General features: G+C 52.1%; 1 protein-coding gene and 3 long non-coding RNA genes across 9 annotated transcripts in view; 3 read left to right on the plus strand and 1 right to left on the minus strand.

The window, feature by feature from the left end:
• TECPR2 (tectonin beta-propeller repeat containing 2) overlaps window positions 1-25993 on the plus strand; it is a 137486-nt gene extending 111493 nt beyond the window's left edge. For 5 of the 6 annotated variants that reach the window (XM_015144515.3, XM_077941731.1, XM_077941730.1 and 2 more), the window contains exons 18-20: window positions 23973-24114; window positions 24585-24734; window positions 25123-25993. In XM_015144515.3, the coding sequence (XP_015000001.2) occupies window positions 23973-24114; window positions 24585-24734; window positions 25123-25277 (447 nt within the window). In that variant the 3' untranslated portion in view covers window positions 25278-25993. Of the gene's footprint in view, window positions 1-9030; window positions 9909-23972; window positions 24115-24584; window positions 24735-25122 lie in introns of those variants that run through there. The other variant, XM_077941732.1, reaches the window with a different exon arrangement.
• Window positions 694-4187, plus strand: LOC144330423 (uncharacterized). Its single transcript, XR_013396583.1, has 2 exons — window positions 694-1917; window positions 2276-4187. It is a non-coding gene; the product is annotated as an uncharacterized LOC144330423 (long non-coding RNA).
• LOC144330413 (uncharacterized) lies at window positions 9001-15874 on the minus strand. Its single transcript, XR_013396573.1, has 3 exons — window positions 15318-15874; window positions 14183-14817; window positions 9001-9396 (listed from the first exon to the last, which is right to left on the minus strand). It is a non-coding gene; the product is annotated as an uncharacterized LOC144330413 (long non-coding RNA).
• LOC144330411 (uncharacterized) lies at window positions 11586-13597 on the plus strand. Its single transcript, XR_013396571.1, has 2 exons — window positions 11586-11698; window positions 13214-13597. It is a non-coding gene; the product is annotated as an uncharacterized LOC144330411 (long non-coding RNA).

Consider the following 25993-nt stretch of genomic DNA (forward strand, 5'->3'; position numbering starts at 1 on the left):
GAGATTTGCAGGATATGTTGTGGAAAGAACATCCTTGAGTGGGTTGAGCGCCCATGTGCCTTACCTCCTCCTTTTCCCAGCAAGCCAGAGGCCAGGATGCTGGAGAGTAGGGCAGGCGGGAAGCTGCTGGGCTCAGTCCTCAGTGGGGCTGGAGCCACTCTTGCCTGTGCTGTGTGTACCTATCTGTAGCCATGGGGCCACACGGGTACCTGGCAAAAGAGTTACATGGAGAACTGTGTGCAACCACAAATTGCTGTTCCTGTCTCCATGTAGACTCTAGAATAACCTCTAGGAAGCAAAGCTAAACTGGGGAAGAAAGCTTTGCTTAAAGTGCTCTATTGACTGTGGTGATCAACAGCTTTGCCCAGGAAAATGGCCAAAATAGAACAAATTCACATGAAAGGACCTCAAAGCTGTGCTCTGAATAAAGTAGTGATTGCTAAATGGGATGTTAAGCATGAACTATTTCAAGTAGTTCTGCTGAATAGAGCCACATTTTCTCATTGAGTTAGCTTTTAGCATGCTCTGGAAGACATTCGGTTTGCCACGGATTCTGTAGATACAAATTGCTTCTGAAGTTGGTTTCTGTGGGAAAGGAGTCAGGCTTCACATGTACACAGGCCTTTCTCCTGCACTTTGCCAAGCACTGCCTGATCCCTAACCCTTTTATTGCCCCAGGAAACAGAAGAGTCAGTGGTTCTCCCTATCTTACGAGGAAATCTGTTACCCGGAACAGTTGAGCAATTTGCCCAGGATCCCAACTCTAGTGTGTGCCAAGCCCAGGCGGGGACCCAGGCCTCCAGCTCCCAGGTGCTGCCCCTGCTGAGGCTCCCCTGGGCTGAGGAAGGCACTTCTCCCAGGCTGCTGGCACTGACAATTGTTTGCTGAGATCAGAAGTGAAGACAAGTTCTGCTGCCAGGCACTCGCCTTGTGCCAGGCTAATGCCTGAAGTATATCTTTCCCTCAGTCCTCACAACAACTTGGGAAGTGGCTGCATCTTTCCCCATTTGACAGAGGAGAAAACCCTAGCTCAGAGGTTCAGAAAGTTGCCTGAGACCTCATAGCGGGCAGGCGGCAGGACTGGGACATAGACCCAGGTGTGTGACACCCGCCTCTGCCCCTCCTATGGCTCTGAGGCCCAAGATCTGCAGCAAGCACCAGGTTGTGGCGACATGTCATAGGCTTAGTGGCCTCACACGTGGTATTTTAGGACAAAGCCTACACGTGCAAATCTTTACATCGCAGAGGGTCCTGAAAATGAGCCCAGGAGTGAGGGGAGATGGGGGCTCACTCTGAGGACTGGAAGTCAGAAGAGTTGGTTGAATCTGAGGATTGGAGAACAAGCGGGGTTTATGTATTTTGATGATGTTCTACATCTTTCCACTTTGTTTTATTTTTTCTTCGACTTGAGCTTCTTCATCTGCATAGAGGATGTATTTGCAGTGGAAATGGAAATGGAGGCAGGGGTTAGATGCTCAAGGGCACCTGAAGTGAAGCCACAGAAATCTTTAAAATTAGCATCAGCTTCTCTATTTAGTTCCATTGTCCTATTCTCTTCTCTGGGAAGATACCACCTGTAGTAGTTTTGCGATAAAGTTTTAACAAAGTACTCAAAACAAATGACTCAGTTTTCAGACTTGCTAACACTTGGAAGGGTTTGGAGAAAATATTTATAGTTGTGTTTAGCATCTTCAGAGTCTGGAGTTTGCTGTTTGAGTTAGAGAATTTTCTGTCTGTGTTAGAGGTACCTCTAACGCAAGCATAGTTGGTGCGAAGTTTCACATTCTGTGTGCCCTATGTGCTTGAGTGGAAGAGTTGTCTGTTCTTACTGTGCTTACAGTGGACTCTGAAATGGCGTCTATGGTGTGGTTCCAGTTTTGTAAAACAAAACTATAAAATCCTACTAGGCTGGGTGCAGTGGCTCATGCCTATAATCCCAGCACTTTGGGAGGCCAAAGTAGGAGGATCACTTGAACCCAGGAGTTCAAAATCAGCCTAGGCAGCATAGTGAGACCCCGTCTCTACAGGTAATTTTTTAAATTAGCCAGATGTGGTGGCGTGCACCTGTGGTCCCAGCTACTAAGGAGGCTGAGGTGGGAGGATCACTTGAGCCCAGGAGGTCAAGGCTGCAGTGAGCATGTTTGTACCACTGCACTCCAGCCTGGGCAACAGAGCAAGATCCTGTCTCAATCAATTAATAAAAATAAAAAATAATTTCCCACTGAAAACCTAGAAGAAACTACAGCAAAGGTGACTATTATGAGGCCGGGTGCAGTGGCTCATGCCTGTAATCCCAGCACTTTGGGAGGCTGATGTGGGCAGATCACCTGAGGTCGGGAGTTTGAGACCAGCCTGACCAATATGGAGAAACCCGTCTCTAATGAAAATACAAAATTAACTGGGTGTGGTGGCACACGCCTGTAACCCCAGCTACTCAGGAAGCTGAGGCAGGAGAATTGCTTGAACCCGGGAGGCAGAGGTTGTGGTGAGCCGAGATCACGCCATTGCACTCTAGCATGGACAACAAGAGCGAAACTCCATCTCAAAAAAAAAAAAAAAGACTATTTTGATCCAGAGATTATGAGTGATTATAATACTCTTCTCTATTTACCATGTTTTCTCATAACGGGCAGGAAAACTTGTTCATGATCAGGGAGAAAAATATGTATATTTTACAAGGGACCCATCTTTTGTGGGTCATTGAGCAGCCTTTCTTCTCCAAGCACATCTCTGACCTACCCAGCCCATATAAATCTGAACCCCAGTAGGTTGTCCCCCCTTCCCCCTGCCCCACACAAAGATTTTAGAGTTAGAAGGAGACTGGAAAACACGTAACCTTGCCACTTCTGCAGGTGAGGAAAGCAAGGCCTGGCCAAAGCGAGTTTCCTGGTCTCAGGGTGGTCAGTGGTTGTGCTGGGCCTCTGCAGCCCCTCATCCTCAAGGCCCACAGTATACGGAGCAGCGGCAAGAACAGCCCCATCCAGGGACACTCACAGGCTACCGTAGAGACACGCAAACCACTGGCCCCTATGCTTCTAGAGCTGTGGGCAGAGTGCCATGGAGCCAGCTGGAGAGGGAAGTGCTGTCAGGGCCTTGGAGTGGTCAGAGGATCTCACGAGAGGTGGCACTGGTACAAAAAAGGCAAGTAGGAGTGTGGCAGGCAGGCAGGACAGAGGGTGTTCCAAGCAGAGGGGACGTGAAGTATAGGCACTGAGCAGAAGGCACCATTGCCCAGGGTGCAGAAAGGGGCTGTATTGGGAGGCTGACACAGGCCAGGGCAGGGAGGCCTGGGCTAAGGCATTGGCATCGTTCTTGAAGAGCTTGAAGCCAGGCAAGTGGCCTGGGTAGACCACGTTTAAGGAAGGTGCCTGTGACACAATTCCCTGTGACCAACCAGGGGGTCTTCTGCTGGACAGATCACATGCACCCATAAGTAGGTCATATGCCCAGGAGTGTTTTGCCTCAGATATGGAGCAAAATTAGCCTGACACTAAATGCAGCTCTGGTCCTACCTACTGGAGCTTAAAGCAAGACTCGGAAGAATCAAACGGTTTCAGAGTAACTTAACAGCATCTCAGAACAAAGCTCCAGAATATTTACAGATTGCAAAAATATCCAACATCAACAAGATAAAATTCACATGGGCAACCAATTAACGCTTACCCAACAAGCAGAGAAGCAGGAAAATACAACCTGCAATGAAGGGGGAAGAAATCCATCAATAGGAGCTGACCCAGAAACGATACAGATGGTAAGATTCGTAGACAGGACATTGAAACAGTTGTTACACCTTTATGTGTTCAAGAAGCTAGTAGAGAGATTCAGCCTGTTAAGTAGAAAAATGAGAGATACAAAAACTCCAGGCTAGGCCAGGCACGCAATGGCTCACACCTGTAATCCCAGCACATTGGGAGGCTGGGGTGGGCAGACCACCTGAGGTCAGGAGTTCGAGACCAGCCTGGCCAACATGGCAAAACCTCATCTCTACTAAAAATACAAAAATTAGCCAAGCGTGGTGGCACATACCTGTAATCCTAGCTCCTCAGAAGGCTCAGGCATGAGAATCACTTGAACCTGGGAGGTGGAGGTTGCAATGAGCCAAGATTACACCACTGCACTCCAGCCTGGGTGACAGAGCAAGACTCTGTCTCAAAAAAAAAAAAAAAAAAAAAAATCAATAACAAAAACCTCCAAGCTGGGCGTGGTGGCTCATGCCTGCAATCCCAGCACTTTGGGACGCTGAGCTGGGAGAATTGCTTGAGCTCAGGAGTTCAAGATGAGCCTGGGCAAGATGGCAAGACCCTGCCTCTAAAAAAAAAAACTCAAATCAAATTTGTAGGGATTAAAATTGCAGTGTCTAAGTTGAAAAATGCACTGGATGAGATTAATGGCAGCATAGAATTTGCAGAAGAAAAGACTAGTGAGCTTGAAGACACAGCAGTGAAAAACCATCCACATTGAAGCCTAGAGGGAAACAGGCAAGAAAATGTTCAGAGAATCAGTGAGCACAGACCCCTTCAAGTGACCTCACATAAATGAAATCCAAGTCTTAAAAGAAGAGGGAAGAAGGGTGACAGGAAAAAAAGATGTGAAGAAGAAATACAGCTGAAAGTTTTCTAAATTTGATGAAATAATTATGCTGAGTCAAGAAGCCAGACAAAGAATACATACTGTTATCATTTCATTTATATAAAATTTGGCCAGGTACGGTGGCTCATGTCTGTAATCCCAACACTTGGGGAAGCTGAGACGAGTAGATCACCTGAGCCCAGGAGTTCAAGACCAGCCTGAGCAACATGGCAAAACTCCATCTGTACAAAAAATACAAAAATTAGGCCGGGCGCGGTGGCTCAAGCCTGTAATCCCAGCACTTTGGGAGGCCGAGACGGGCGGATCACGAGGTCAGGAGATCGAGACCATCCTGGCTAACACGGTGAAACCCCGTCTCTACTAAAAAAATACAAAAAACTAGCCGGGCGAGGTGGCGGGCACCTGTAGTCCCGGCTACTCGGGAGGCTGGGGCAGGAGAATGGCGTGAACCCGGGAGGCGGAGCTTGCAGTGAGCTGAGATCCGGCCACTGCACTCCAGCCTGGGCGACAGAGCCAGACTCCGTCTCAAAAAAAAAAAAAAAAAAAAAATACAAAAATTAGCTGAGTGTGGTGGTGCACACCTGTAGTCCTGGCTACTTGGGAGGCTAAGGTGGGAGGATCCCTTGAGCCCAGGAGGCAGAGACTGCAGTGAGCCATGATGACTGCCACCTCACTCCAGCCTGGGCGACAGAGCGTCACCCTGTCTCAAAAACAAACTTATTTATATAAAATATTAGAAAATGCTAACACAGGCCGGGTGCTGTGGCTCATGCCTATAATCCCAGCACTTTGGGAGGCTAAGGCAGGTGGATCACCTGAGGTCAGGAGTTCAAGACCAGCCTGGCCAACATGGTGAAACCCCATCTCTACTAAAACTACAAAAGTCACCTAGGTGTGGTGGTGCACACCTGTAATCCCAGCTACTTGGGAGGCTGAGGCAGGAGAATTGCTTGAACTCCAGCCTGGGCAACAGAGTGAGACTCTGTCTCAAAAAAATAAAAAATAAAATTAAAATTAAAAAAAAGAAAATGCTAGCACAGATCAGTCAGATCAGTACTTACTCAAGGCCTGGCAGAAATTTCAAAGGGGAGATGTGGCAGTGGCTTCATGAGTATATGCATATGTCAAAGCTTACCCAATTATGTACTTTAAATGTGTGCATTTCATTGTATGTCAACATACCTCTGTAGAGCTGGGGGTTTTTTTGTTTTTTTGGGGTTTTTTTAAATACGGAGTCTCTCTCTGTCACCCAGGCTGGAATGCAGTGGCATGATCTCAGCTCACTGCAAGTTCCACCTCCCAGGTTCAGACCATTCTCCTGCCTCATCCTCTGGAGTAGCTGGGACTACAGGCGCCCACCACCACGCTCAGCTAATTTTTGTGTGTATATTTTTAGTAGAGATAGGGTTTCACCATGTTAGCCAGGACAGTCTCAATCTCCTGGTCTCGTGATCCACCCGCCTCCCCAAGTGCTGGGATTACAGGCATGAGCCACCGCGCGTGGCCTGTTTTTGTTTTTTAGAGACACAGTCTCACTCCTTGCCCAGGCTGGAGCACAGTGGAGTGGTCATGGCTCACTGGAACCTCAAACTCCTGGGTCAAGCCATCCTCCCACCTCAGCCTCCCAACTAACTAGGACACTACAGGCATGCACCACCGCACCTAGCTAATTTTAAAAAAAAAAAATTGTAGAGACATAGTCTTGCTATATTGTGCAGGCTGGTCTTGGACTCCTGGCCTCAAGCAAGCCTCCCACCTTAGCCTCCCAAAGTACTGGGATTACAGATGTGAGCCACCATGCCTGGCCTCTGTACAGTTGTTTTAAATATTAAAGTGTAAAAAAAAATTTAAATGGGCTGGGTGTGGTGGCTCATGCCTGTGGTGGCCAGCACTTTGGGAGGTCAAGGCGGGTAGATTGCTTGAGCTCAGGAGTTCAAGACCAGCCTGGGATTATTATGAAATCCTATCTCTATGAAAAACACAAAAAATTAGCCAGGTATGGTGGTATGTGCCTGTAGTTCCAGCTACTAGGGAGGTTGAGGCTGCAGTGAGCCGTGATCATGCCAGCACACTCCAGCCAGGGTGACAGAATGAGGCCCTGTCTCAAAAAAAAAAAAAAAAAGTTTTAAATGAACGTTATAGGATACCCTACACTGTGTTGGATTTGCAGAGGGAACAGAAATGAGTGAAGCTGGCTGAGCATGGTGGCTTACACCTGTAATCCCAGTACTTTGGGAGGCCGAGACAGGTGAATCACCTGAGCTCAGGAGTTCGAGACCAGCCTGAGAGACATGGTAAAACCCCATTTCTACCAAAAATACAAAACATTAGCTGGGCCTGGTGTCACATGCCTGTAATTTCAGCTACTCGGGAGGCTGAGACAGGAGGATTGCTTGAGCCTGGGAGGTGGAGGTTGCAGTGAGCTGAGATCGTTCTACTATACTCCAGCCTGGGCGACAGACTAAGATTCTGTCTCAAAAAAAAAAAAAAAGAGGAAATGAGTGAAGCTGTTTTTGGAGTTAAGTGACCAAAAGTTAAATGACTAAAAGAAGAGCAGAGCAGGAGGTTATAGAAGCAATCATGAAAAAAAATACAGATCCCCAGGGTCCCAAACCTGGTTTCCGAGGATGGGTAGTGTTTGAACTGGGACTTCAGACTCGGTGGGCATTTTCAGTGACCAGCAGGTAAAGAGGTTTGGCCCAGTGTTTCTGAGTAGGGAAGAGTGCTCCTCCCTGCTGCTTTGGGAGGACTGTCTGTTGCTGGACCACCCTGAGGACTGTGAGACATTAGCTCCGTGGGCTTCTAGGCTCCTGGCAGTGAACCTCTGGGAGGGAAGGATGCAGAAAGGATGTTGTGGGAAAGAGAAGACCTGAGATGTCCTTTGGGTCATCTTTGGAGGATCTTGACTCTCAGGCTGGAGAGTTTGTGGCTAATTCCATGGGCAGTGGGACCTATGGAAGGCTCTTGAGCAGGGCCGGACAGGACCCAAATGGGAAAGTCTGCAGTGAGCTGTGGAAATTCTCTGGCCTGATTCGCTGGATTCATGGTGCACATCTGTGAGATGTGAGGTTGGGATTGAGTGGACATGGGGACTCTGACGTGGATTGCTTTGGGGCAGAGGAAGCCAATCCATGCTGGCGTCCCAGCCGGGGTCTGTAATCTCATTAATCCCCTTTTGGTGACTGGACCAGTTGTCTGTACAAGTGCCTCTTGGTCACCTTGATCCAACCTCACTGTGCCAGCACTGCTTGTATCCACAATGCTGCAGAAGCCTTCCTTCCCAGCTGGCCTGCATGCAGGTGCCTTGCAGAGCGTTGGGAAGGTGGCATGCGGCCGTTTCCAGCAGTGGGGTGCGTGCTCAGGGAGACTGCAGCATCCCGGAACCCTGCCAGCCAGGAAGGACTGTTCCCATCGTGGGCGGAATCCATTACTTGCAATCAGAAGAACTTCAACTAATACTTGCTTTTTGCCTGTGGATTCAAGTGACCTTGGGAATGTTGCTTAAACTCACTGGTCTTTCACTTTCATTTTCCCATCAGTAAAGTGAAGGGTCAGATCCACATTAGAGCCATCAGAGGAGCTTATTAAAAATATCCAGGCCTCGGCCGGGCATGGTGGCTCACGCCTGTAATCCCAGCACTTTGGGAGGCCGAGGTGGGCGGATCACAAGGTCTCTACTGAAAATACAAAAAATTAGCTGGGCGTGGTGACAGGTGCCTGTAGTCCCAGCTACTTGGGAGGCTGAGGCAGGAGAGTAGCGTGAACCCAGGAGGCGGAGCTTGCAGTGAGCGGAGAACCCCAGCCTGGGTGACAAAGCCAGATTTCATTTAAAAAAAAAAAAAAAATGTCCAGGCCTCGGCCCCTCCCTGGAGATATGAATTCAGCAGGTCTGGGGTGAGGCCCAGGCATCCTGGTTGATTTTTATTTTTATTTTTTGAGACAGAGTCTCACTCTGTCGTTCAAGCTGAAGTACAGTGGTGTGATCATAGCTCACTAGAACCACAAACCCCTAGGCTCAAACAGTTCTCCTGCCTCTGCCTCCAGAATGGCTAGGGGGATGCACATCACACCTGGCTCATTTTTTAAATTTTTATTTTGTAGAGATGAGGTCTTGCTGTGTTGTCCAGGCTGGTCTCAAACTACTGGCCTCAAGTGATCCTCCCAGCCCTCAGCCTCCCAAAGTGCTGGGATTGCAGGCATGTGCCACTGTGCCCTGCCAGTTTTGCTTTTCGGTTTTTGGTTAGTTTTTTTTTTTTTTTGAGACGGAGTCTTGGTCTGTCGCCCACTAGAGTTCAGTGGGGATGATATTGGCTCACTGCAACCTCCGCCTCCTGGGTTCAAGCAGTTCTCCTGCCTCAGTCTCCCTAGTAGCTGGGAATACAGGCACCTGCTACCACACCCAGCTAATTTTTTTTTTTTTTTTTTTTTTTTTTGAGACAGGGTCTCACTCTGTCACTCAGGCTGTAGTGCAGTGGCACGATCTCGGCTCACTACAAACCTCCATCTCCTGGGTTCAAGCAATCATCCCACTTCAGCGTCTTGAGTAGCTGGGGCTACAGGTGAGTGCCACTACGCCCGGCTAATATTTGTATTTTTAGTAGAGACTGGGTTTCTCCATGTTGGCCAGGCTGGTCTTGAACTCCTGACCTCAGATGATCTGCCCGCCTCGGCCTCCCAAAGTGCTGGGATTACTTGCGTGAGCCACCGTGCCTGGCCACACCCAGCTAATTTTTGTATTTTTAGTAGAGATGGAGTTGCACTGTGTTGACCAGGCTGGTCTGGAACTCCTGACCTCAAGTTATCCACCTGTCTTGGCCTTCCAAAGTGTTGGGATTACAGATAGGAGCCACCACACCCAGCCTGGTTTTTATTTTTAATGACATGAAATGCCAAGTGTGGTGGTATGTGCCTCTAGTCCCACCTACTCAGGAGGCTGGGTGGGAGGATCACTGGAGACCAGGATCATCCACCGCACTCCAGCCTGGGCAACAGAGTGAGACTCCATGTGTAAAAGAAAGAAAACAAAGTCACATGTGAAAATCGGTAGGTTGACATTTCAGTGGGTTGTATAAGATGTGCTACAAGAAACAAGTCTCTTCTGCCAATTTTGCCCTCTCTGGAGAGCTCCTTTCAATTCTTTTCGCTGCCTGTCTCCGAATGCTGCTTCTGGAGCCGTGTTTGGTCCCCTGACTTCAGGTGTTTCTGATTGACTCTCCAGGGAAACAGAAGCATGCAGAGCTCTTGCTCCCCCTTCCCCCGTCCCCCAGCCACCCACCTCCCTTCCTGCTTCCACCCTCCCAGAGCTGCAACACTTCCCAGGCATGGACCTTGCTGTGAGGAAGGAGGAGCGCTTCACAGTGGAGGCAGGGGATGAATCACACCTGCAATTCCTTGTCTGTGTGACTCTGTTTTCCCTGGACTTGATAATCATCTTGTTTGCTCATCTAGTTTTTTTTCTTTTTCTTTTCTTTTTTTTTTTTTTTTTTTTTGAGACAGAGTCTCGCTCTGTTGCCCAGGCTGGCGTGCAATGGTTTGATCAGTCTCTGCTCACTGCAACCTCCACCTCCTGGGTCCAAGTGATTCTTCTGCCTCAGCCTCCCGAGTAGCTGGGATTAACAGGCATGTGCCACCACACCCAGCTAATTTTTTGTATTTTTAATAGAGATGGAGTTTCGCCATATTGGCCAGGCTGGTCTTGAACTCCTGACCTCAGGTGATCTACCTGCCTCGGCCTCCGCGCCCAGCCTGCTTATCTAGTTTTCTAAGTGCAGTTTCACACATTCAATCCCAAACTCTCTGCCAGTTGTCTCACACATTTGGACACATTAGGAATGTGTCTTGTCTGTTTCTTCCCCCTGCAGAGATCTCTCCTGCACTGTCTTGGCCAGCTCCAGTCTGGCCTGGTTCCTCTCTCTACCCGGGACCCAGCTGTTGTCCTGGTGTCATCTTTGACCTCCCCTCATGTTAGAGCCCCTTTCTCCTGGATCCGGGGTCTTCCTCTCTCTGTGTCTGTGTTTGTTTGGGTGGAGTTTATCCTCCAGTCGGTTCCCAAGGAAGGGTTCATTGTCGGTGACTTTTTTTATTTTATTTTATTTTTTTTTGAGACGGAGTCTCACGCTGTCGCCCAGTCTGGAGTGCAGTGGCGCGATCTCGGCTCACTGCAAGCTCCGCCTCCCGGGTTTACACCATTCTCCTGCCTCAGCCTCCCGAGTAGCTGGGACTACAGGCGCCCGCCACCTCGCCCGGCTAGTTTTTTTGTATTTTTTAGTAGAGACGGGGTTTCACCGTGTTAGCCAGGATGGTCTTGATCTCCTGACCTCGTGATCCGCCCGTCTCGGCCTCCCAAAGTGCTGGGATTACAGGCTTGAGACACCGCGCCCGGCCCATGGTCGGTGACTTTTTAGAGATATTGCATGTCTGAAAAGTCTTTCATCTGTGTTCACCCTTGACCTTGCTGGGTATAGCAGTCTAGGTTGGAAACCATTTTCCTTTAGGATTTTGAGGGTCTTCCTCCATTGTCTCTCAGCTTCCAGGATTGCTGTTGAGAAGCCAGAGGCCGTTCTAACACCTGATCCTTGATACTTGACCTGTTTTTCTCTCTGAAGGTTTGTAAGGTCTCTTTGTTCCTAGTGTTGTAAGAACAGATACACAGTGATACGCCTTGGCGAGGGCTGTGTTAATCCGTGCAGCCAGGCGCTTGCAGCCTGTGTGCCAGTGGGTGTCTGGGTCCTCTGCTGGGGTCCTCTTCTGCCCCTGTCTTTCCTGTTTTCCTTTTTTTGTTGTTGTGTTTTTGTGTTTTGTTGTTGTTGTGGGGTTTTTTGTTGTTGTGGGGTGTTCGTTTGTTTTTTGGAGACAGGGTCTCTCACTGTCACCCAGGCTTGTGCAATGGCACAATCACAGCTCATTGTAGCTTTAAACTTCTGGGCTCAAGCAGTCCTCCCACCTCAGCCTCCCAAGTAGCTGGGACCACAGGCATGTGCACCATGTTCAGCTAATTTTTTTTTTTTTTTTTTTTTTTTTTTTTTTGTAGAGATGGAGTCTCACTGTATTGCCCAGGCTGCTTTTGAACTCCTGGGCTCCAGCAATCCTCCCACCTCAGCCTCCCAAAGTGCTGGATTCCAGGCATGAGCCACTGCGCCCCTCCTGTTTCCTGTTTTCTGTTTGCTCTGGCTGGAGGCTTCCTTTTTTTTTTTTTTTTTTTTTGAGTAGGTGTTTTCACCTTTGTTGCCCAGGCTAGAGTACAGTGGTGCAATCTGGGCTCACAAGAGCCTCTGCCCCCTGGGTTCAAGCAATTCTCCTGCCTCAGCCTCCCAAGTAGCTGGGATTACAGGCATCTGCCACCACGCCCAGCTAATTTTGTATTTTTAGTAGAAATGGGGTTTCACCGTGTTGGTCAGGCTGCTCTCGAACTCCTGACCTCAGGTGATCCACCTGCCTTGGCCTCCCAAAGTGCTGGGATTACAGGCATTAGCTGCCACGCCCAGCCTGGAGGTTTCCTTTTGTATTGTGGACTTTCTAAGCTGGCCTCCACTTTTCTTTTCTGTCCTGTTTCTATCTTTTTATGCTTTTATCCTACTTTCTAGAAGACGTTCTCAACCTTATTTCTCCAACCCTCTGTCAGATTATTTCCATGATCACATGTTTAATTTCTTTTTTTTTTTTTTTTTTTTTTTTGAGACTGAGTCTGGCTCTGTCGCCCAGGCTGGAGTGCAGTGGCGCGATCTCGGCTCACTGCAAGCTCTGCCTCCCGGGTTCACGCCATTCTCCTGCCTCAGCCTCCCAAGTAGCTGGGACCACAGGCGCCCGCCACTTCGCCCGGCTAGTTTTTTGTATTTTTTAGTAGAAACGGGGTTTCACCGTGTTAGCCAGGATGGTCTCGATCTCCAGACCTCGTGATCCGCCCGTCTTGGCCTCCCAAAGTGCTGGGATTATAGGCTTGAGCCACCGCGCCCAGCCCACATGTTTAATTTCTGAAAGTTCCTATTGTTTGACGGCTGTAGAGTCCTCTCTCATCTTCCTAAGGATGTTTTGGAAGTTTCTTCTCCCTGCCTGGTGTTTGTGTGTCCCAAGTTGTGTGTTTTCTGTCTAGTTCGCCTTTTCCATGGCAGAGGCTTTCTTCAGATGTTGGCAGTCCCCTGGTTGGAAGAGTGAGGCCCAGCAAGGCTGACTGGAAGACCTGAGCACACACATGGAGCCTGTGGGCCACGTGGGTCTCTGACAGCGATCTGGCTGGGCTGCTGGGCGGGGAGTCGTTGCTTTTAGCCTTCCAGGGCCCGCTGAGTCCTTGCCATGCATCCCCCACTTTCCAGCTTCCAAATTTGTACGGCTGCTTCCTCCCCTCATTCTCCCTGTCCTTTGGAGATTTGAACATTTTTTCTTTGCAATGGAGTCTCACTCTGTCACCCAGGCTGGGTGCAGTGGCCCGATCTCAGCTCACTGCGGCCTCCGCCTCCTGAGTTCAAGCAATTCTCTGCCTCAGGCTCCCGAGTAGCTGGGATTGCAGGTCCACACCACCATGCCCAGCTAATTTTTGTATCTTTGGTAGAGACAGGGTTTCGCCATGTTGGTCAGGCTGGTCTCAAACTCCTGACCTCAGGTGATCGTCTGCCTTGGCCTCCCAAAGTGCTGGGATTACAGGCGCGAGCCACTGCACCCGCCCCATTTTTCTTTCTTTAACCCGTTCCCTCTCATGGTAGTGGTGCTTGAGAAGGGAGTGAAAGGGTGAATGTGTGCTCATTGTTATCACTGTCCGGAAGCTTCTGGCTTCTTCGGAGCCCTGCAGGTGACTCTTGCACATACCCAGCACTGAGCACCATGGTGCAGCTCATCCCCTTCACCTCCACAGTTCTGGTATCATCAGTCTCCAGAGTATAGCTGCTCTTTTCCTCTAACCCTCCGAACATCTTTGAGTGGTATTTGGGTGCTGGTGGGGCTGCCTGTTACACCATAAGTTGTTCCGTCAACACACCTGCGCTGCCTGCAGATGAAGTTATGAGACTTCCCCAACTGCCGTCTAATGGTGTGGGACAGAACCAGCTCCCTTTGAGGGAAACTAAATTGTTTTTTGCCACTTCCTTTAATTTTTTCCATGTTGCTTTTTTTCCTATACCTCCATTTAAACATCTATTGTTTTTGAACTCTCTTCTTCAAAACTTGTTTCTAGGAGCTAGTACCCCTCTTCACTATACTGAATTCTAAGTATTTTCTCTCATTGGAAGGCCGTGATACCTAGAAGTAGACCACAGGCTTCTAACGGGGTGCCGTGGGGCTGCTGTAATCCCAGCGTTTTGGGAGGCCTAGGCAGGAGGATCACTTAAGCCCAGGAGTTTTTTGTTTTTTTGTTTTTTTGTTTTTTTTTGAGACAGAGTCTCGCTCTGTCGCCCAGGCTGGAGTGCAGTGGCCGGATCTCAGCTCACTGCAAGCTCCGCCTCCCGGGTTCACGCCATTCTCCTGCCTCAGCCTCCCGAGTAGCTGGGACTACAGGCGCCCGCCACCTTGCCCGGCTAGTTTTTTGTATTTTTTTTTTTTTAGTAGAGATGGGGTTTCACCATGTTAGCCAGGATGGTCTCGACCTCCTGACCTTGTGATCCGCCTGTCTTGGCCTCCCAAAGTGCTGGGATTACAGGCGTGAGCCGCCACGCCTGGCCAAGCCCAGGAGTTTGAGACCAGGGCAACATAGTAAGACCCTGTCTCTACAAAAAAAAAAAAAAAATTAATTAGCCAGGTGTGGTAGCATGCACCTATAGTCCCAGCTATTCAGGAAGCTAAGGTGGGAGGATCGCTTGAGCCCAAGAGGTCGAGGCTGTGGTGACCTGTGATCGCACCGCTGCACTCTACCTTGGGCAGCACAGCAAGACCCTGTCCCAGAAACAAAAAGCAAGCCTTCTTGCAGGAGCTGGATTTTGAACTTAAAAACAAACAAGCACATACGTTTGCCTGCCGTGCACACACACACTTCCTCCCTCCCTTCCTGTCTCCCCTCTCAGCTTACCAAACTTTGTGTATTTTTTTTTTTTAGCATTTCCAAAGTATTTTAACTCTCAAACTTCTTATTTATTCCATCTTACAAGTTCTATCCTTCATTTCTTTTTCTTTTTCTTTTTTTTTTTTTCTGGAGACGGAGTCTCACTCTGTCACCCAGACTGGAGTGCAGTGGCGCGATCTCCGCTCACTGCAACCTCCGCCTCCCGAGTTCAAGCAATTCTTCTGCCTCAGCCTCTGGAGTAGCTGGGACTAAAGGCGTGTGCCACCATGCCTGGCTAATTTTTGTATTTTTTTAGTAGAGATGGGGTTTCACCATATTGGCCAGGCTGGTCTTGAACTTCTGACCTCGAGATCTGCTGGCCTTTGGCCTCCCAAAGTGCTGGGATTACTGGCGTGAGCCACCACACCCAGCCTCTTTTGCATTTTTATGAAGTTTTGAATATGAATAAGCCAAAATTTTAGACCACCTACTACTTTTTTTTTGTTTTTTTAGTAGAGATTAGTTCTTGAGCTCCTGGGCCCAGGCAGTTCTCCTGCCTCAGCCTCCCATAGTGCTGGGATTACAGGTGTAAGCCACTGTGCCCAGCCTTTTTTTTTTTTTTTATTGAATTTTTTTGTTTTGTTTTTTTGAGACAGAGTTTCGCTCTATAGCCCAGGCTGGAGTGCAATGGTGCAGTCTCAGCTCACCACAACCTCTGCCTCGCGGGTTCAAGTGATTCTTCTGCCTCCGCCTCCTGAGTAGCCGGGATTACCAGCATGAGCCTCCACGCCCGGCTAATTTTGTATTTTTTTTAGTAGAGACGGGGTTTCTCCATATTGGTCAGGCTGGTCTTGAACTCCTGACCTCAAGTGATACGCCTGACTCAGCCTCCCAGAGTGCTGGGATTACAGGCGTGAGCCACCACGCCCAGCTTCTTTTGCATTTTTATGAAGTTTTTAATATGAATAAGCCAAAATTTTAGACCACCTACTACTTTCTTTTGTTTTTTTAGTAGAGATTAGTTCTCAAGCTCCTGGGCTCAGGCAGTCCTTCTGCCTCAGCCTCCCATAGAGCTGGGATTACAGGTGTAAGCCACTGTGCCCAGACTACTTTTTTTTTTTAAAGAATTTTTTCTTGTTTTTTTTGAAACAGAGTTTCACTCTTGTTGCCCAGGCTGGAGTGCAATGGTGTGATCTCGGCTCACTGCAACCTCTGCCTCCTGGGTCCAAGCAATTCTTCTGCTTCAGTCTCCTGAGTAGCTGGGATTACAGGCACCTGCCACCACACCCAGCTAAATTTGTACATTTTTTAGTAGAGACGGGGTTTCTCCATATTGGTCAGGCTGGTCTCGAACTCCCGACCTCAGGTGATCTGCCTGCCTCAGCCTCCCGAAGTGCTGGGATTACAGGCGTGAGCCACTGCGCCCGGCCTAATTGAAATTTTTATTGAATAATGGTCACTGCACTTGTATTTATAAGAAATCCTGAGTACACTTTACCCAGTTCACCACAATGGTAACTGCAACACTATAGTACACTGTCACAAGCAAGGCTCGTCTACTTTTTCTTTTTTCCTAAATTGTGATAAAATACACGTGAGGTTTACTGTTAGTGACCGTACATTTGCAATGTTGTGCAACCATTGTCACTATGCAGTTTCCAGAACATTCTTTTTTTTTTTCTTCTTTTTTGAGATGGAGTTTTGCTGTTGTTGCCCAGGCTGGAGTACAGTGGCACAATCTGGGCTCACTGCAACCTCTGCTTCCCAGGTTCAAGTGATTCTCCTGCCTCAGCCTCCCGAGACACTAGGACTACAGGCACGCGCCACCACACCTGGCTAATTTTGTATTTTTAGTAGAGATAGAGTTTCACCATGTTGGCTGAGGCTGGTCTCAAACTCCTAACCTCAAGTGATCTGCCTGCCTCGGCCTCCCAAAGTGCTGGGATTACAGGCATGAGCCACCTCACCCAGCCTAGTTGCAAAACATTCTTATCCCTCCAGAAAGCCCCTACCAACACGAAGCCACTCCCCATTCCTCCTCCCTCCTCCTCTCTCCCAGCCTCTGGCAGCTGCTCACCTGATTTTTACCTGGGATTTTCCTCTTCTGGATGTTTCATAGAAATGGAATCCTGGCTGGGCGCGGTGGTTCACACCTGTAATCCCAGTACTTTGGGAGACCGAGGCGAGTGGATCACAAGGTCAGGAGTTCAAGACCAGCCTGGCCAAGATGGTGAAACTCTGTCTCTACTAAAAATACAAAAATTTGCCAGGCATGGTGGCAGGCGCCTGTAATCCCAGCTACTCGGGAGGCTGAGGCAGGAGAACCACTTGAACCTGAGAGGCGGAGGTTGCAGTGAGCTGAGATCGCACTATTGCACTCCAGCCTGGGCAACAAGAGCGAAACTCTGTGTCAAAAAAAAAAAAAAGGAATCCTACATACAGTGTGTGGCCCCAAGTGATGCGTGCTGTCTCTGACAGCCCCTGAGTGTGTCTGGGTTTTGTCTGTTTAAATGAGGCTTTATTCGGCCCCAGACTTCTGATACAAACCAGAGGACAGCGAGCCACTATTGCACGCAGCACAGCTAACAAACCAGCAGTGCCAGGCTCAGCCGGGAGTTCTTTTGCCTCCAAAGAAAGGCTCAATAAGAATCCACACTAACTTGTGTGGAGGCACTTACATCAGTGCTTTCTGAAAAAAATAAGCAAAAACAAGAAAATCCAGGTGAGAGTTACAAAAAAAAAAAAAAAAAAAAAAAAAATACAGTGAGTTTATAAAATAAATACAGCAAAGGTGTGTTGAGGCCACCAGTGAATCAGGTCACTGTGATGAAAGCCGCGCAGGAGGGCTGTGTGTTAACCCGACGCGGCGCCGCGCTTGCTTACTGTGAGCTAACAGTGAAATTCCCCGCTCCCGAGATCCTGTGCTGCTTCCCGCTCCACCACTCTGAGACCGGGATCCTGTGCTGCTTCCCGCTCCACCACTCTGAGACCGGGAGAGACCGGTTTTCTCCAGAGGAAGATGATAAAGTCATTTGCTTTGAGGTCCAGTGATTGTCACTGCTTCTGACCTAATAGAAAATCATCCTTCACTGATGCCCAGCCCTGCTGGTCTTGAAGCCCCTTGCAGGCACCATGTCATAACACCCAGGGTGTGCCCAGAGCCCCATCAGGCAGGGCTAAGACCAGGCCTCTCCATTACCAACCCAGAGAGCAGTCAGCAAAGCAACCCCGAGTTTGCCAACTTTTCAAGCATTTGTTTTTTGCCTATTGAAACCTCGGTGTATCTTAGCAGACACACATTCCTGAGTCACCCGCCATCTGTGGCTTGGGATCATGATTGCCGTGACCACCCGGGGTGCTGAGCGCCGCCCCGGCCTGGGGTCTGCTCTGAAAAGGTCCAGACTCAAGCAGAGCAGCCCACCCCAGGGTCACGTTGCCAGTCCATCAGCAGGCACCATGGGCTCCACCTCCAAAGCCTGTTCTATCGGCCTCTTAGGGCCTGCCTGTACCACCGCCTCCTGGCTTATTTGCACCAGCATCCGGAACAGGGTTCTTGTCTACCTGCCCTTCCCTGCAGCTTGTCCTCACTGCAGCCAGAGGGGTCCTCTGACGACATGCGCTAGTTCACATCTCTCCTCTGTTTTTGTTGTTGTTGAGATAGTTTCACTCTTATTGCCCAGGCTGGAGTGCAATGGCCTGATCTCGGCTCTCTGCAACCTCTGCCTCCCGGGTTCAAGCAATTCTCCTGTCTCAGCCTCCTGAGTTGCTGGAATTAACAAGCGCCTGCCACCACGCCCGACTAATTTTGTGTTTTTAGTAGAGATGGGGTTTCATCATATTGATCAGGCTGGTCTCGAACTCCTGACCTCAGGTGATTGGCCCGCCTGGGCCTCCCAAAGTGCTGGGATTACAGGCCTGAGCCACCGTGCTCGGCCCACATCTCTCCTCTTTTTTTACTTTTATTTTATTTATTATTACAGAGGGTCTTGCTCTGTTGCCTAAGCTAGAGTGCAATGGTGCGAATATGGCTTACTGCAGCCTCAAAATCCTGGGCTCAAGTAATCCTGCCTCAGACGCCTAAGTAGCTGGGACTACAGGCACATGCCACCATACCCAGATAATTTTTTAAATTTTGGTAGAGACAAGGTCTTGCTGTTGCCCAGGCTGATCTCAAACTCCTTGGCTCAAGCAATCCTCCCTCCTTGGTCTTCCAAAGTGCTGGGATTACAGGTGTAAGACACCGTGCCCAGCCCTTCCCTCTTTTCACAACCTTCTGGCAGCTTCCCACGTCACTCAGAATGAAATCACACTTTTCCCTCAGCCTGAAGCCTGTCATCAGCCCCAGTGGCCACTCTGGCCTCACCACTGGGCTGCGGACTCCCAGCCTCCTTGTTGCAACCCTGAGCACTTGCCAGGGCTGCCAGGGCCCTTCCCTGGGTGTCAGCAGGACCACTGCCCCTCCACTCCGGGTCAGAGTCAGGGTGTCCCTCTGGCCCTTCTCTCTGTTACGCAGCGTGGCATTGGTTTGTCCGGGTTGTGGCCCACCGTCCCAGTAGGATGGCAGCTCTGGGAGGCAGAAACAAGTGTTTTGTCTGCAGTTGAGTTTCCCCCAAAACCCAGCATGTGTGGGTACTCATTCGTCGAACAGATGATCACATGCCTCCAGTGAGAGGGGTCCAGGAGACAGCTGGTGCGAGAGCTTGGGCCACATGAGCCGTGCCAGTGGTAGGGGTGGTGTGGCGTACCATGGAAGCCCTTCTAGGAAATAATGGGTAAAGGCATGAGGCAAGATGATATACCCAGTAAGATGTGTCCAGAATGACTTGCTCTTCCTCTTTTAAAGAGCATTTACTGGTGTCCCATGTGCTTTTCATCAGACTGTTTCTGCTCTACTGCCCTGAGACCTGGCCTCCATCCCTACCCCTTCCTGAAGCCTTCCTGGGCTGTCTGCAGGCCGGCCTCCCCGCTAGAATGAGGGCCCTGCGAGGGAGTGCCAGTCCTCCTTTCCGAGAGAAGCCACCATGCCACGAGCTTCTGTCATGTAAAGTCAGACCCGCACAGTGCAGGTCCTGGTGTCAGGAGTGTGGCAGAGCCAGGGCCAGGGCTCACCTTCTGCTTCTTGGGACGGCCACTGGTCACACAGGTGCACTCAAATCGGGAAGCTCCATCATGCTGTACACTTAGGATTTGTATAGTTTTCAAATGTATATTGTCCTCCAGTAATACAAATTAGAGTTTTTCTTTTTATTGGATAAGAGCAGGTGAGGGGCTGGGGACACAGGATGTTTTCGAGGGAAGCAAGTGGCCAGGGTCCATCCTCCGCACACCTTCTCAGCATTGGGCTGGGCGGGAGCTGGGCAGACGTGGCCTCCTGCAGGGAGCTCGCAATCAGCACAGGGCCCCTCCCAGAGGCCTGGCAGGCAGTGTGAGTGGGGTTGTGAAGGGTGGGCAGCAGCCTGCCAGGTGAGCAAGGTGTGAGGGGGCATGTGTGCCAGGAAAGGACGACTGGCAAGGCCAGGGTGAGGCTGGGCCCTGCCTGCACTTCCCACCGTATTCTGTTCTAGAGGCTTCTAGTAAAGGCTGTTAATGGGCGGAGGCTCACGTCAGGGGGCAGAGCCGGGAGGTGAGAGAGCCAAGGGAGACTGGAAGTTTTACGTTCCAGAGACATTGCAAGGTGATGGAAAGAAGAGGAAAGGGATGTGGGGTAGCCGTCCTCTGCCTGCTCACGAGCACTCCGCTTGCCACCGTGCTGCTTCCAGCGCCCATCTTTCTCTATCTGGAGACCCCCCGGAGACTCCACTTTGATCCTCGCTGTTCTTGCCCTTCCCCTGAATTACAGTCGTCTCCTCCTTTCTCCGTCATTCCCATTGTCCCTGACTTACTATTCAAAAGCTAGTGGCTTCAAACGACAGCGCGTCTTAGCGTCTTAGGGTAGGACTGCGGGCAGCGTGTGGTGGGGACCCGGCTCTGCTCTACCACGTCAGGGCTCTGGCCAGTGGGCTGAGTGGCGAGGCCCGGGCTGCTTTTCTGTCTCCTCCACCCAGCCTCCTGAGTGGGGAGGGCTGGAGCCTCTCCTCCACACGGCCTGGTGGCCTCAGCCTAGGCCTCAGCAGGCAGGCTTCTTCCCCAGCTGCCCGGCCTCCCCACCCAGCCCTGCTTTGCAGAGTGATCACAGGCCTCTCCCCTCCCTTCCCTGGAGCCCCTGCATCCCCCTGGAATGGGGGCTTAGCCTAGAGCAGCGCTTCCCCAAATCTGCGCCTCTGAACCCCAGGTCCATGGAACGGAAATGGGTGTGATGTATAGAAAGGGAGTTCCATAGCCCAACAAGTTAAGCTAAGCTCAGAGCGAAGGCAGTGAATATAAATCTCAAACATCTGATCCCAGCACAGCCAGCAGTGGGGACCTGTCTGAGTGCTCTCCAGGTGTTCCCTGGGGACTCGGCCCTGGCACGCCTGCCCTCCTGGACCGCATCCCCGCTGGCCGCCCCGCCCCAGCCTCCCTGCTGTCCAGGTGGAGTGGGCAGGGGCTGCGGTGACCCTGTGGCACAGGCACGGCTCCCTCGGATCCCTCAGATCTCACCGGCGCATCTGGAGTTCTGCGTGGAAAGTGGCTCAGGCTTCCGGTGCCACTCTGCTTTAAGCTGGCGACCACTGTCCAGGGTGGTGCCCAGCATTCTGGCCTCTGCCGTCCAACCCTTCCCTCTGTCTGCTCAGTGGCCCTGTGTCCTCCGGGCATCAACCCTAATGCCACCTCCTCGCCTGACCACCCACTGCCAGTTGCTCATTTTATTTTCTGGTGGTGCCTCCAATATCTGAACCTAGCCTGGTGTTTACGTCCAACTGCCTGCTCTGGTGCTACCTGAGAGCCCCGTCCAGCCCGCTCACAACGGCTTCCAAAGCCTGCGCCTGTAATTTGGGCGAATGTGTAGAGTGAGCAACCAAAGGGCTGAGGGAGCAGCGAAGGGAGCCCCTCACTAGGACTCTGTTCTCTCTGTGTCTCTTAAAATAGCTCACTCGCGGCCGGGCGCAGTGGCTCACACCTGTAATCCCAGCACCTTGGAAGGCCGAGGTGGGTGGATCACTTGAGGTCAGGAGTTCTAGATCAGCCTGGCCAACATGGCAAAACCCTGTCTCTACTAAAAACTACAAAAATTAGCCGGGCGTGGAGGTGGGCACCCGTAATCCCAGCTACTTGGGAGGCTGAGACAGGAGAATCCCTTGAAACCGGGAGGCGGAGGTTGCAGTGAGCCAAGATCATGCCACTGCACTCCAGACAGAGTGAGACTCAAAAAAAAACTAGCTCACTCGCCCCACTGGCAGGCTGAGACCTGCAGTCACTCCAGCTGCACCCTGAGTGAGCTCACACAAGAGAGAACTTTCTGGCCAGGCACGGTGGCTCACGCCTGTAATCTCAGCACTTTGGGAGGCCAAGGCGAATGGCTTACTTGAACCCAGGAGTTCAAGACCAGCCTGGGCAACATGGTGAAACCCGGTGTCTACAACAAAATACAAAAATTAGCCTGGTGTGGTGGTGTGCGCCTGTAGTCCCAGATACTTGGGAAGCTGAGATGGGAGGATCACTCGAGCCGGGGAGATGGAGGTTGCAGTGAGCCGGGATTGCGCCAGGGCACTCCAGTCTGGGTGACAGAGCGAGACCCTGTCTTAAAAAAATTTTTTTTAAAGAGAACGTTCTGACAGCCAGAGTCAGGTGGGGGCAGGAGGGAGGGGGTGGCCCTGTGCCTGTCAGTGTTTCAGCCGTGGAGTTGCGACCAAGTCTGGGCGTGCTTGGGATTTATATTCACCGCCATCCCTCAGCTTAGCTTAACTTGTTGGTCTATGGAACCCCCTTTCTATACATCACACCCATTTCTATTCCATGGACCTGGGGTTCAGAGGCGCAGATTTAGGGAAAAGCTGCTCTAGGCTAAGCCCCCATTCCAGGGGGATGCAGGGAGTCCAGGGAAGGGAGGGGAGAGGCCTGTGATCACTCCGCAAAGTAGGGCTGGGTGGGGAGGCCAGGCAGCTGGGGAAGAAACCTGCCACGTCTGGGAGGACCGGTTGGTCCTCAGAAGACCTGGCAGCAGCAAAGGCAGACACTGGCCCAGGCGGTGGTGATCGGTGGTGATGTGCCCACAAAAGCGGCCACCACCCCATCCTCCTCGCTGCCCTGTTTCTCCATCCTCCATGTCCTGATCCACTGGGGCTGAGGCGTGAGACTTGGTGCCCACGGGAGGCATTTCATACATGTGTTCACCAGCCCACAGTTAGGGGCCCCTGCCCAGAGCAGCCGGCGGGTGAGGATGCGGGCAGCCTGGAGAGGGCACCTCAATCGGGGAGGCGCAGGCGGAGGGAGGTCCCGGTGCCCGAGGGCCCTGAGAGTGTCTGGACCCGGCAAGTGTGTGACACGGGCACTATGACAGGAGCACTGTGTGGCCAGAGTGTGGCACAGGGCATCCAGTGTGATTGTATTCCCGGCAACCCTGAGCACAAAGCAAGGAGCAGGAGATGTGTGGCGACAGCAAGGGACCTGCCAGTTTCCACTGGGTGGCCCACTCAGGGTCCCATGGAGGCTGACCAGGAGGGCAGGGACCCAAGACCACAGATGTAGCAGAGAAGACTGTGGGTTCCAGAAAAGCAGGCAGCGCCAGGCAGTGGAAGACAGCCAGCCCCTTGGGGCTCAGGTCACCCCCCAGCACTGCTGGTGACCAGTGGCCCAGGTCCTCCAGACAGTGCTGTGCTTGCTGGCACGGAGGCCTGGTCCAACTGAGGGGTGGGCAGCCCTGGGGCAAACTGGAGCTGCCAGTGGACAGCAAACAGGACACTGAAGGGACTTCCTTCTGTCCTGTGAAGAGCAGACAAAGAACCAGAGATGCTGAGCGTGGACAGAGGCTGCCCAAGGACCAGGGCAGGGCGGCAGTCTTGTGCCACGACCTGGGCAACAGGGACGTTGCCTGCCCGGCAGCACATTCGGGAGGACGGCTATGCCTAGAGGAGAGGGGCGTCAGCTGAGCCAGGATGGTGAGGGCGGCACAGGCAGGTGGCAGGGGCTCCTGGGCTGGCGTTACTGTTTCTCACAGTGCCCACCACGGTCCTTCACAGCCAGGTCCGCCGTGCCTCTCCTCTCGTTCCTCCACTCTCTGTTCACCTGGGCCGTCCCTGCCCTTCTTGGTCTCCTGCTGGAGTCCATGCTGGTATCTGCTGGGCTGTCCCTCAGTCTGGCCCACCTGACACTCTGGAGACAAGTGACTGTCTCCCCTGTGAGACTGGCACCGGGGGCAGGACATGGCCTCTCTGCCTCCTGCGGGGCCCACCCTGGCTGCTGCATGCTGCCACTAACATGTCCCCAGTTCTGGAAGCCTCCTGTCCCTCCTCTTGTCACCCAACTCCTGCCTTCCCTGAAAGTCCCTTCCCGCTTCCAGCCTGCCGGGGTCAACTTGGTCAGCGTCCATTCCAGCCCCAACGACCAGATGCTGTGGGTGCTTGACAGCAGGTGGAACGTGCATGTACGGACCGGGATCACCGAGGAGATGCCTGTGGGGACCGCCTGGGAGCACGTGCCAGGTAGGAGCCCGCAGACAGGGCCTGCGGTGCTGGCCAGCCGGGTCTGCCATCACTGGGGACTGCTGGGCACTCCCTCCAGGCTGCTGTCTGTGACGTAGCCTGGTCCCCACCACACTGCAGCCTTTGTGCTGGGGCTGTGCTGTTGCCGCTGCTTCCTGGACCGGGGGACAAGCCTCCAGTCATGTTCCTTGTTGGGGGAACCCAGGCCGTCCTGCTGGTGCTTTCGTGGGAGGGTGGTTTGCACACTGCCCAGGCTCTTCTGTCCTTTGACTTCTGGCTTTTGGTGGCTTTGCTGGCCCTGCCAACTGGGTGTCCTTTCCCTCGGCTCCTGCCCCAAGCCCAGCCCAGCATGGGCACTCCATCCCTGCAGGGACCCTGGTGGAGGAGGGCAGCGTCACAAGATGGGCTCGGGAAGCAGTGGCCCATCCCGTCCACGGCAGGGGCTCAGGAGGGGCCCTGTCTGCCCACAGGGTTGCAGGCCTGCCAGCTGGCGCTGAGCACCAGGACCGTGTGGGCCCGCTGTCCAAACGGAGACCTCGCCCGGCGGTATGGCATCACAGACAAGAACCCCGCCGGAGACTACTGGAAGAAAATTCCCGGCAATGTGTCATGTTTCACAGGCAGGTGCCAGGGGCCGTGGGCTCAAGGCTGTTGTTCCCTTGGGGTTCCCAGGGCTCCTGTGGACCATGTCGGGGGGCTCTCAAAGAAGCTGCCCCCACTGGGCTCCACTCTCCCAAAGCAAGAACTGAGGGCAAAGCAGGAGTGTGTCCCAAGGAGGGAAGGGGCTGGACACCTGGGCTCTGCCAGAGTCTCCTGGGCAAGGACAGGGTGCTGTTGACATCCACTTACAGCTGAAGGTACGAAGTTCACATGGAGATGGTGGCTTGTCCAGGGTCCCCCACCTAGAATGCGGCAAGCCCAGACCTGCGCCCAAGCTCCTAGTGCCATCTGTGCCCACCCCACAGTCTGTGTGATTGACAAGTACGTGATTGGCTCTTGTCCCTGCAGTGACTGCGTCAGATGAGCTGTGGGCTGTGGGCCCGCCCGGCTACCTCCTCCGACGGCTGACAAAGACGTTCAGCCACTCGCATGGCACCCAGAAGAGCAGCCAGGCCGCCATGCCCCACCCTGAGGATCTGGAGGACGAGTGGGAGGTCATCTGAAGGAGCCCTGGCAGAGTCACGCGGAGGGGCCAGGCATCCGTGGTGGGCACAGTGGCTTCGGTGTCACTCCCTGGTGGACGTGCTGCCTCGACACTTGTCCAGACACCTCTGGCCAGGTTGGACCTGCACACTTCCTTTCATCTATGTTGGTTTCTGTCTCGTTCCAGAACCCACAGCCTCCACCCGTGGCTGGCGCAATTGCTGCAGCAGTGGAGTTCAGGACAGTGGCGACTGCCCGGCTGCATGCTCTCCGATTACCCGCGTGCTGCCGTCCTGGTCTCATCCACAGATAGCTCCAGCTTTTGTTGCTGGGAGTGGTCTCCGGAGGCCTCCCAGAGCCAAGGGCAGCCGGGCAGCTGGTTTGGCCCAGGGCCTCTTTCCACCTGAGTAGCCCCAGGGCCAGGTGGAGCCAAAGGTCAGCTCTCTGCAGCGCAGGATGTGCTCGGTGATGGCTTCGTCCCATCACAGGGGGTGTCCCCCCAGAGACAAAGCTGCAGAGCACATTCCACGCCAGACACTCTGGCCAGGAAGCCGAGGCTGGGCCTGAGAGGAGAGCACTGGCCATGCCACACGCACATGCACACCATACCACACAACACACCTCACCTCACCACACCACACCACACCTCACCTCACCTCACAACACACACCACACAACACATACCACGCCACACCACACCTCACACCACACACCACACCACACTTCACACCACAGA

This window comes from Macaca mulatta, chromosome 7 (genome assembly GCF_049350105.2).
Source record: "Macaca mulatta isolate MMU2019108-1 chromosome 7, T2T-MMU8v2.0, whole genome shotgun sequence".
Taxonomy (NCBI): domain Eukaryota; kingdom Metazoa; phylum Chordata; class Mammalia; order Primates; family Cercopithecidae; genus Macaca; species Macaca mulatta.